The 11585-nt window shown below is 33.3% G+C and overlaps 2 protein-coding genes across 2 annotated transcripts in view; one reads left to right on the forward strand and one right to left on the reverse strand.

The window, feature by feature from the left end:
• The window catches only part of hgo (homogentisate 1,2-dioxygenase), a 70930-nt gene extending 60345 nt beyond the window's left edge, over positions 1-10585 (reverse strand). The window contains exons 1-2 of the mRNA XM_072539857.1: positions 10426-10585; positions 9416-9682 (exon numbers count right to left, since the gene is read on the reverse strand). Coding sequence (XP_072395958.1) covers positions 9416-9682; positions 10426-10440 — 282 coding nt within the window. The 5' untranslated portion in view covers positions 10441-10585. The remainder of the gene's footprint in view (positions 1-9415; positions 9683-10425) is intronic.
• LOC140448331 (uncharacterized) lies at positions 1821-8264 on the forward strand. The gene is made up of 4 exons (XM_072541415.1): positions 1821-2254; positions 2368-2590; positions 6812-7242; positions 7934-8264. The coding sequence occupies exons 1-4, from the start codon at positions 1910-1912 to the stop codon at positions 8186-8188; spliced, it is 1254 nt and encodes a 417-aa protein (XP_072397516.1). The 5' UTR covers positions 1821-1909; the 3' UTR covers positions 8189-8264.
• Positions 10586-11585: the final 1000 nt, after the last annotated feature.

The following is an 11585-nucleotide window of genomic DNA, read 5'->3' on the forward strand; positions in this document are numbered from 1 at the left end:
ATCATCTAAAGAGCTCGGTTTTAAAATAAATATTTCAAAAACCGAAATCTAGTTACTAATGCTCTTCTACAAGTAAATAACATTAACATCATTCAAGTAACTATCTATAAGTATTCGGGGCATAAATAGGCATTAAAAGAGTTAACCAAACACATTAGATTACAAGAAGAATAGGTCTTACATGTGCAACATTCGGAAAATTAAAGTACACATTGAAGTCTGATACTCCAAATATCCAAAAAAAGAAAGTTTCCAATCAATGTGTACTCCCTGTTTTAACTTATGGTGCTGAAACACTCACTACTAGAAAAAATTATATACAAAAAATACATATAATGCAAAGATGGAAAGATTGACGTTAAAAATCAAAAAGTCGAAAGGACCGAGTTCCAAATTAAGCGACAGATAAGAAAGATAGTGGAATAGATACAGAAGTAGAAGCAGACCACCCAGCAGATGGACAGACGATATAAAGATAATTACTGAAAACTGATTGCTTCTGCTTAAGGTCAGTCCCGGAGCCTTCGTCCACCGGCGACCAGCCACTCACCCCTTTTCACAAATTCCCTGCTGCAAAGATAAATAAAGTTAGGGTCGTCAAGTGTTCTTCTAATTCGAAGTGTGAAGGAAAACCCTACATTTCATCGAATTTTATTTAAAAACTCAGCTAATATTTGTAAATTATCTATAATCAGAACAGAGAAAAACTGGATTAAAAAGAGAGAGTAAATTGTTCTCCCCTTTGAAAACACCTTTCAGATAAAGTAAACAAAACCTCGTAGTGGTTTAAGCCACTATTTTAAAACGCAAAAAGATATAAACTCTATCAACTTTTGTGACCAACCTTGTGAAATAGAAAATGCTACAGTATTATAAAGTTTTTCTAGGCGGAATACTAAGGGTACGGACATATCGAAGATAGATGGATGTGTGCGGTGGAGGTAGCGGTCGTGTTCGATACATTGATGTCAAAACAAACTTTCATTTTCAACTATCAAGGATGTATCACCCGTTCACCCTCGCGACCTATCATCGCGGTTTACAGCGATGTCGTTGGCAGAGTAAAATAGTTTATTTTACATCACGATCGAGCTGTTGATCCCGTAGTAAATTACAAGTTTATTGGCGGTTTTCAAACCACGTGACATTTGCCGGAGATACGGATGGTACCTATAATAAATATACTGAAATGTATCCAGACATATGTATCCATTATTCTCATATAAGCATACGATCTGTCTGAGTGATGTTTCATAAGCTATTTAAATAGCTGATGGTATTCTCCTAGATACTGCCTTTTTTGATTTATAGAATGAGCCGAAAACTGACGAAGAACACTGAAAGGAAAGTATCTTCGGTATGTTCTGCCCGTCATCGATGTAAACCTGACCGAGACCTCGACCTTTACCTTAAAAAAAAACTCCATTTCTTGAACTTCTTTCCTATTATTGTTATTTTTTAAACAATAAACGTTAAAATTTCAACTTGCTAGTCAAATACTATGTAAAGTTAAAAATCGAAACTTTTATCTTTTATAATTCTTTTGTATTATAGCAGCAATATATCTGTAGTTATAGCCGAAAATTTGGGGCAAAAAGCAAAAACTTTTGATTTTTATTTCATATTTTGTTAATTAAAAAGTAAGCACAAGGTTTGCGACTGGGGCATATCGTAAGTATTGATACAAGGTACATTCTGAAGTGATTCCGGCAAAAAATAGACCTTTTCGATAGATCTCGCCTGGACTAAATAACCCTGAATTAAATATACGATACTTGTTTCCATAGTAACGTCAACAGCTCGCTATATTCCTAGGCTACGATATAAATATTACATCGTACATATACGTCAATATTATTTTCACAAAATTAAATAGTTATTTTCGTTATTAAAGATATTTCATACAAAAATGCCGTCTTTCACGCCACGATCTGTCCTGGCGGATGTCGAAATGGACGAAGACTTCGTCGAAGCAGTCGAAAGATTCAAAGATACACAACTGAACCCCGAACAAATGGCATTAAAAATCCAAGCGGACAGAGTCATTTACATTCTAAATAGATGTCTAGCAAAGCTCAATACAGTGGCGCATTTCCCATTTTTACTACAAAATGACGCTGAGTTGTTGAGGAAGTATTTAAGTCCTAACGAGGCGTTTTTCGTTCTGGAAGCGTTGTCAGAATGGCGCTTCGACTTCGATATTTCAGATATCCAACCTACTGAATTTATTAGTGAATATTTGAAGATCGGTAATGTATGTATCAATTTTAGCAATAATTCTCTCCTTGTTAATATTTTAAAATCTATCGCATGACGAAAGACATGCATACGCAGCTTGTGATCTTTTAATGAACATTGTTTTTTTAGATTAATAGATCCACAACAAAAAAACAGCAACCCACAGCAGTTTTACCAGAGGATTTCCCAAATCCAACAGTCTACCAGATCGTAGATATAATTTTTTATAACAAATGTTTGCAATCTATTATTCGCTCAGCGGAGAAGCCAAAAATCGACTGGCACGTAATGAATCTTATAAAACTTATGCAAGATTTAAAGAATATCGCAAAAACCAAGCTTTATACAACAGGTACCAATTGAACAAAATTATTATAATTGGAATAATGGTGCTCTTGTCTTTATGGGCTTTATCATATAGTGATTAGATGATTTCGTTCTTGAATAGTTATGTTGTGATTTGTGATTTTAATAGTTATGTCTGAAGGCTAATATGGTCCATCACCTAGAAGCGCTTGAGATGTGGTTGCGTAGAAGAATGCTGCGATTACCCTGGAAAGGGATGCAGGCCAACGAAGCTGTGTTAAATGGAACAAATGCCGTTCGTGGGTTATTTCTTTCTTCTTTACGTGCCATCTCCGCGATGAAGGTTGGCAATCATCCCTGCTATTCTAACTTTTGACACTACAGTCCGAAAGAGTTGAGCTGCATCCAAACCATTCTCTGAGGTTTCTCAGGCATGACATTCTTCTACCTATGCTACGCTTTCCTTAAATCATTCCCTGCATTATTAGTTTTAGGAATTCATATCTGTCACCACGTGTTATGTGACCCAGATGTTGTAGTTTTCTTATTTTGATGGAATCCAGTATCTCCCTGTTGTTCTCTATTCTTCTTAGTACTTCTTCATTGGTTATTCTGTCTGTCCAGGAGATCCTCAGCGTTCTTCGATATGTCCACATTTCAAATGCTTCCAATTTATTGAGACATTGTTTATTTAAAGTCCATGTCTCCACACCATACAAAAGAACAGAAAATACATAACACTTTGGTACTCGTTTTCTAAGATTTAGGCTGAGGTCTCTACAACATAATATTTGTTTCATATTATTGAATGAACTTCTAGCATTTTCTATTCTAATTCTAATTTCTTTGGTATAATCGTTTTTTTCATTAATGTTTGCCCCTAAATAGTTATAATTCTGAACTCGTTCTATCGTCTTATTATTTAAGTGTAATTGATGTATCTAATATTTTTCTTTGATATAACCATGAATTTTGTTTTCTTTATGTTTAGTGACAGAACTAATTCTTCACTCGCTGCAACAACCGTATCTAAAATTCTTTGTAGATATGTAATATTTTTCACGTATGTCACGTATTTCAGTAATAAATAATTTCACGTATGGGTAGGCCATTTATTTTTATGCCTGCTACTTCATCTTCTAATGCTTTTTTGAGTATTTCCTCTGAGTATGCATTAAACAGTGATGACGACAAGACACAGCCCTGTGTACCACTTCTTTTTTTTTTTTTATTTACAAAAAAAAAATAGTCGCTTCAACCACTTGGGTCATTAGCGACATTAGTTTTTACATTAGATTAAATTATATAAAGATGTATCTTTAAGAAAATTAATTAAGTCTTTGATGTTTAAATGTTCACCTAATACTGTTTTTAAATTGTTGGAAATATTGTTATTTTGTCTGTTGACTGTATATTTTCCACATTCTGTTAGGAGGTGTTTAACAGTAATGTTGATTTGACAGTATTCACACACTGGAATGTCTTCCTTATTCATTAGGTACTTATGTGTAATGTTGGTATGACCTAATCGAAGTCGAGAGATTTTGACTTGATCAGCTCTTTTTAAGTTCACTAGGCGCCACGGACTCACTGTCGATTTAATTTCTTTTAGTTTAGATTCCGATAAATTCCACTCATTTTGCCACGCACTGATCACTTTTTCTTTGACGAACTGTTTTATATCACTGGAAATAGTCTTTGACCCTATTGTAGCATGATCGTTTTTGTAAGCTTCCCTTGCTTGGAGGTCTGCTTTTTCATTACCTTGTATTCCCATGTGAGATGGAACCCATATAAATTTGACTTCGGAACCAGTTTCTTGTAAGGCTGCAAGTTCTTTCTTGATAAGTAAGGCTATAGGGTTCTTAGTGAATAGTTGATCAATTGTTGTTAACGAGTCTAGAGAATCTGAGATAATGACGGAGGAAGACTGTTTTGTACTTTTGATATGAATGAGGGCTTGTAATATTGCATATAACTCTGCTGAGTATATAGAGGTGGCCGACTTTAATTTAAATTGGAAGGATGCATGTGGAGTGACAAATGCTGCTCCTACGTCGTTTGCAGATTTGGAGGCATCTGTATAAATGCAAAAACTTTCCCCGCAAGTCTCGAGTTCTTTTAAAAATGACTGTCTGATTACATTTGGTGATGTCTCTGATTTGTGATATTGGAGTAGTGTCGTATTGATCTCGGGAATCATGATTAACCAGGGAGGGGGAGTTTTTAGATTTGAAGGATAGAGGTCAGGAATTTGCAGTTGCAGATCTTTTAAATTTCTTCGGACTCTTTCATAGAAAGGTGGATCGAACTTACTCTTTTTATAAGCCTCTAGATACCGGTCCGTAAATGTATTTCGAAACACTGGGTGGAATTTGTTACTGGCAACTGAAGATGCATACGAAAGGCTTAGATACTTCCTTCGTAGGGTAAGAGGTGGTTCTCCTGTAAGACATTGGAGATTCTTAACGGGTGTGGTTCTAAATGCACCTGTGGCACCACTTCTTTTAATTTTTATTTTATTAGTTTTTAAATTTTTTATTCTTATGACAGCTTCTTGTTCATAATACAGATTATTTATTATTCTTATATCCCGTGCGTCGATGTTCTTTGTTATCAGTAGTTTTATTAACGGATTCTGTTTCAATGTATCGAATGCCTTATTATAATCTAGGAAGCAGACATAGATGTCCTGGTTCACATCTAGACATCTCTGTATTAACACTTTTACTGCATATAATGCTTCTCTTCTAACTTTTTTTTCTTTTTTCTAACTAACTTCTTGTTCTAACTTTTTGTATATTCTACGATGAATAATCTTTAGGAATACTTTTAGTATGTTGCACATTAGACTGATGGTACGGTGATCGCAACATTGTCTGGCGTTTTTCTTTTTCGGTATAATCACGAATGTTGATAGAATCCATTCTTTAGGTAATATACCTGTTCTGTATATGATATTAAATAATTCGACAAAAACATGTATATTGCAGTCGGCGATAAGTCACTTTCTGTTATTTTTGGCCCAGTCTCTTTAACGAAATATTGGTTATCTATTTATGTCTATTTATGTCTATCTATTTATGTCTCGTTTGTCGTTAAACAGATATTCTATATAGTTTGCCTATACCATCAATTTGTTTTCTGTATCCATTACTGTGTCTCCCTTTTCATCAACTAGTATATTTTGTTTGTATTCTGGTCTTCTAGGTAATTCTTTTATTTTCCTATGTAAATTAAAACTTTCATGTTTATTTTGTACCATTTCTATTTCATCACATTTTTCTTTTAACCAATTTTCTTTTGCTATTTGAATTTGTTGCCGTATTTCGTTTTGTGTTTGCTGGTATAATCATTTATTTTTGTCCTTATATACTCTTCTTTTGTTCATCAAGTTTAGTATTTCGTCCGCCATCCAATTTTTTTTCTGGATCTGATTTCTGGATCTCTTAGTGCATTTATATCAGTTTTTTCTTCTTTTGCTGTCTTCTCTATTTTTTTCATTGTAATTTTCATATGTGCTACTAAGAAATTATGGTTCGATGCTATATCTGCTCCAGGTTGTGTTTTGACTGCAGTAATACTATTTCGATATCTTTCTTTGATCATTACGTAATCTATTTGATTTCTCATTATCTCATGTTCATTATCTCTTGGCGATTTCCATGTGTATAAACGTCTATTAGGTAATTCAAAGAACGTGTTTGTAGCAATCATATTATTATCTTGGCAGAATTGTATCAACCTATCTCCTCTTTGATTTCTATTACCTAATCCAAAATTTCCCACTACGTTGCTTGTGATACCCTTTCCAATTTTGGCGTTCAGGTCACCCATTATTATTGTGATGTCACGTGCTTTGGTAGTTCTCAATGCCTCTTGAATTTGTTCATAGAACGATTCCACCACTTCGTCATCTTTTTCGGCCGTTGGGGCATAGACTTGATTATGTCTATTTTTCTGTCTTTCGTTTTTAGTCGTAGTAGCATAACTCTTTCTTTCGTTGGTTATTGAAAAATATTAAAATAAGAAAAAAGTCATATTATGGCATGTCAATAGAGGAGATTTTTACGTGAAATCGACGATTTTTTCACAGATAGACTGGGGTAATTTCACCACAAATATACGAACTCCAACAAAAATACTTAATTGTATCAATATTTTCAATCGTAAACTGTATAGTTGTCTTTTATTTATTATCGTCATGAAGAGTAACAAAAAAATATAACTGAATTATACAACGTCATGTATGATTTTTTGTTTAAAGGAGATGAACAAAATGCAATGGAAAAAGAACTTCGAAGGACTTACAAGTCCAACGTAATACTAACATCCGCTATCGAGGATTTGAAGCAACAACTAGAAAAACAAAGGAAAGAACTAGGCGATCAGCTAAACAAAAAGCTAAAAGTGTTCGAGATGTATAACGAAAAAATGGAAAAAGTCAAAGAAAACTTCGAAATCGAAATGAGAAAAACTCAACGTGATTCGGAAAAGACGATGATGCAGAAAACGTTGGAGAGCGAACAAACGCAAACATTTTTAGCAGATGAAGCCGAGAGAGTTGTTAAAAGATATCAGGATCTACTTCAAACAAATCTGCAAGCAGAAGGTAGCGCGAGAGCTAAAAGATCCAAAATTGAGACGCAGTTGCAGAATTGGATCAATACGTTCGATCAAGATATTGGAGAAAAACAGGTAAATATAGCAATCAAAGAGGCGTGTGAGAGAAAAGATCAAATGAGATTTGTTGTTTTGTGATATTGAATTACAATAGTTAACCAAATATCCATTCTCGTTCATAATTGAATAATTTTAAAAATACTCGACAGATCTCGACTCGACTTGAGATGGTAATCGAAACCTGGAGTTGGATTTCTTACTAATATTTTAAATGGCAAACAATTATTTCAAAATTTCATCTCCCACTCACACACTTCTTTAATTAATTATTGAATTAGTTTTAGATAACATTTAGTTTTTAGATAACTAGTTTTAGTACAATTAAACCTAGAGCTAAGATTAATAATATTACAAAAATGAATATTAAACTCAACAGTCTTCCGGGTTGTACCGCGTTGATTCTCATTGCGTCGAGCTTTCGACATTCTCTCTGATGTCTTCTTCAGGGCTTCCAAGGTCTCAGTCTCCCGAGCCCCCAGACACTAGTACACTGATCACTAATGAGAGCGTTACTTACTTTGGTTACTTTAGGGACTTGTTCCAAGCAGTATGTTATCCTAATACTCATGTTATAGATAACCATTAAGCGGATCACTGTCTTGTATTAGTTTTTATTTGCTTTCTTAAGATTATTACTCAGCTTCTATTGTTCTATTGTTTTTGTATGATAATTTTTTCACGATCTCAAACAAAATCTATCTTTTAGGCTCAATTTGACCAATTACAAGAAGAATACGACCAAAAAAAGGCAGAAATAGATGAAGCTCAAAAAGTTATAGACGAGCAGGAAGAAGAGTACAATCGACTAATGGCTGAGAAGGCCGAAGAGGAAGAACGGTTGTATAACGAAATGGCGTACCAATTCTTTCTCGACAGATCTGCAAGGAAAATTCAAAGATATTGGAGAGCATATGTGGAGAAAAAGACGACAAAGAAGAAGAGGGGTAAAAAGAAGAAATAAATATATATAAATAATGTAATTTTATAATAGGGTAATTTGTAAATCAATTAATATGAACAATATAGTTATAAATATTACATTACGTACGAGAATTCTTCTTCACTATGTATGTTTGACACAGTCAAATGCTTTAGTGTAATCTGTGAAGCATAGATGTACTTCTTTCTGCTGATCTCTGCACTTTCGCAGTAGAAATAGAACCGGTACGATCTGAGTAACTCGCAACCAAAATCAGAATCAGAGTAAAAGATCTCTTAACCCTCAATCCCCAACGACACGCAGGTTCCCGGTAAGATTTTCCAAATCGGCTATTTAATTTCGCTTAGCGGTAGTTGTCATTGTAAATCAACAATTGGATTTTATTCTCTTCGAAGATGCCAAGAAGTAATTCTTAAATTATTTCTCTTTCGAAGATTTTTAATATTAATAACTTTTAGGACTTTTTTATAATATACACTACAGCGTAAACCAAAGGAACTGCAGAATTATATACTAATTATACAAAAATCATTGATTATATCAAGATATTAATATACGCTAATAAATAAAAAAAATTCACATTTAATTTTCAGGTAATTGGTATTGTTCTGGAGCTATTCAAATTATTCTAAAGTACAAATCAAATCACAATATCAATATTAAAAAGAGAATCATTAAATCCTTCTTATACGATAGAGCCAAAATTACTTGTTCTAACAAAAATTCGTTCTTAGATGAAAAACAGTTGTTAATATCTGTTTTATTAAAAAATAATTATTGATTGTCGTTTATAAATAAGGAATTTTCAAAATTGACCCAATGGACAGAACAACCTAGAACAAAATCCTACAAAATCCACAAGGAATAATACGAGGAAAATAACAATATCATACATAAAAGGATTATCAGAAAAACTTAAAAGGATAGGAAAAAATTAAACATTTCAACAACATTCAAACAACAAACACATTGAGATCTATTTTATCTAAAACTAAACCTAACAATGAACAAGAAAAAAAAAAGAATTGTATTTATAAAATAGCGATAAAATGCGATAATTTTTATTTAGGTGCAATATAAAGACCATTAAATGTTAGAATACGTAAACATCAATCTTATATTAAAAATAAAGGAATAACACCCTTATTTTTATTTTGTACATCAGTAATCTCGATACTAATTCCAAGAATTACTAACCAATATTAAAATCTTCCAAAAAAAATTAAAACTATTAGACACTCTACTCACCTGATTTGGATTCGGTTCCTCTTCATTCCAATTATGACTCACATCGCCACTCTTGATAGATTCAAATGGTTTATGTAACACAGACGGTCTAATTCTATAGAACCAAGTTCTCTTATTTTCTGATCTAGGAGCAGTAAAGGCTGTACCCGATAATTGCTCAGCGTACAAACCATACGGGCATTTTTGTGGACTGTTTTGGTCTTGTGGCAAGGAGCCCGGGCATCTTGGATCTTCAGATTGTAATTCTGAGCCAAAGCCACTCATGTACTAAACGAAAAGAATAACAAAATGTAAAAAAAATAATTAAAACATAAGGTAATCTGGATTCTAGGTGTGGCACCAATTGATGTCAAAATGAGAGAGCATAGGTTAAGATGGTTAGGACGTGTTTAACGTTGAGAGGTTTAGGACGACCCAGGACGAAGAATTGCTGATCTGCGGGTTCCTGGAAGGATCAGGAGAGGAAGGCCAAAGGAGAGCTGGGGAGAGGCGCTTAGGCAGGACATGTCGATAAAGGGGACTGATATTGATATGATCAAAGAGAATGATGATGATTTTTCTATTTTTGCTGGTTCTAAAACTTGGATAAATGAGAACAACGAATAAAGTAGAGAAATAAGAACACGCATTAAAATTTTGAGGCAAGCTTTTGTTAAGATGAAAAAGATTCTTATAATCGTGATCTTAATTTAAAATTAAGAATAAGATTAAGAATACTTTATTGTATGGGATAGAAAGCTGGACATTAAAGATAAAATAAATAAAGAAGTTAGAAGCATTAGAGATGTGGTAATATAGACGGATGCTCAAAATATCGTGGATTCAAAGAGTTATTATTGCCGAAGTACCGAGATCGTTACAAAAAGAATGCGAAGTAATTAAAACAAAGTGAGAAAACTGGACTACATATTACTAGGAGTAATAAGAAGAAAAAATATGAACGATTAAGACTTATTATGCGAGAAAAGATCAAAGGTAAAAAAATGATTCCTTAAACATAAAGTACTTACTTTTAATTCAGCCATTGTTCGCGTTTGGTTGTTTATTCACAACTATTTTAGTTTTGGGTTCTCTGTTCATTTTAATTATCATTCATTACCAAGCAAACAACGTTATCTTGCGTTAAGAAATATAAATGAAATATTAAGGCAATCCAAAATATCTTTTATTGCACCATTTCTTGATTAAACATTTTTATAATAGCCTTAACAACAAGTCCAAGCCGGTGTATCTACCTACTTGATAAGGATATCTTTGTTTATGAGAAATGTGAAAAATGCATCATACATATTAGTGGTATAACGGATCCTACATAAATATCTTAAATATATTTGCCTGTAAAAAACAAATATTTCATATTGACACGTCTTAATTCATTCTTTATGAATTCGATTCCAAAATGTTCGGTGCTGACAGGCAGTATAAAACAAAATAACCTCTTATTGAATTTGCGTGATCGAATAAGCTGAATTTTTGTAAGGGACAAAACTTTTGCATTAGCATCTTCTGGAGTTTCGTTACTAGAATTTGTTTCCCTATTCCTTGTTTTATAATCTGTAACATAATCAAGGCAAATAATTCTAATAAAGATATATAGGTACAGGAGTCATCCAAACATGGTTATGGCTATGGGTCTATTAGGTATTCTTCTTCCTTAGAGGGATGTGATCTATCCTCAATGGTTTGAATTTCATCGCTGTTTGAATATCTATAGTCGCGTTGGGGTTTTAAATCCACATATTGGCGGGAGATTGACCCAAAATTTTTGTTCTAGAACATCGAGTTGTAATTTTGGTTGATTCAGGGAATATTAATATATAATGGGCTTCTGATAATCTTTGGATGATGATGTCGCGAGTTTGGACAGTGTATTGGCAAGAAGCTTCTTTGTATTGGTACATACGGTATCTATGATACCGTCATAGGTTTTCGTTGCTCCTATATAGTATGTTTCCTTCTCCGCAAATATATCTTGTGTCGATTCGGGTACACGGTTCTTCTAAATATTGAAAGGATATTTCATTTAGGAGGAGATATGGTTATAAGGGATAATCGTAGTAGAATTTGCGGTAGGTATCGGAAATACTTAAATGATAATAAGTAAAGGAATTAGGGCGTAGGACGAAAAAATGATGAATAAATATAATAGTATGGTTTAAATAATAGACAT

The sequence above is a fragment of the Diabrotica undecimpunctata genome, chromosome 8 (assembly GCF_040954645.1).
Source record: "Diabrotica undecimpunctata isolate CICGRU chromosome 8, icDiaUnde3, whole genome shotgun sequence".
Taxonomy (NCBI): domain Eukaryota; kingdom Metazoa; phylum Arthropoda; class Insecta; order Coleoptera; family Chrysomelidae; genus Diabrotica; species Diabrotica undecimpunctata.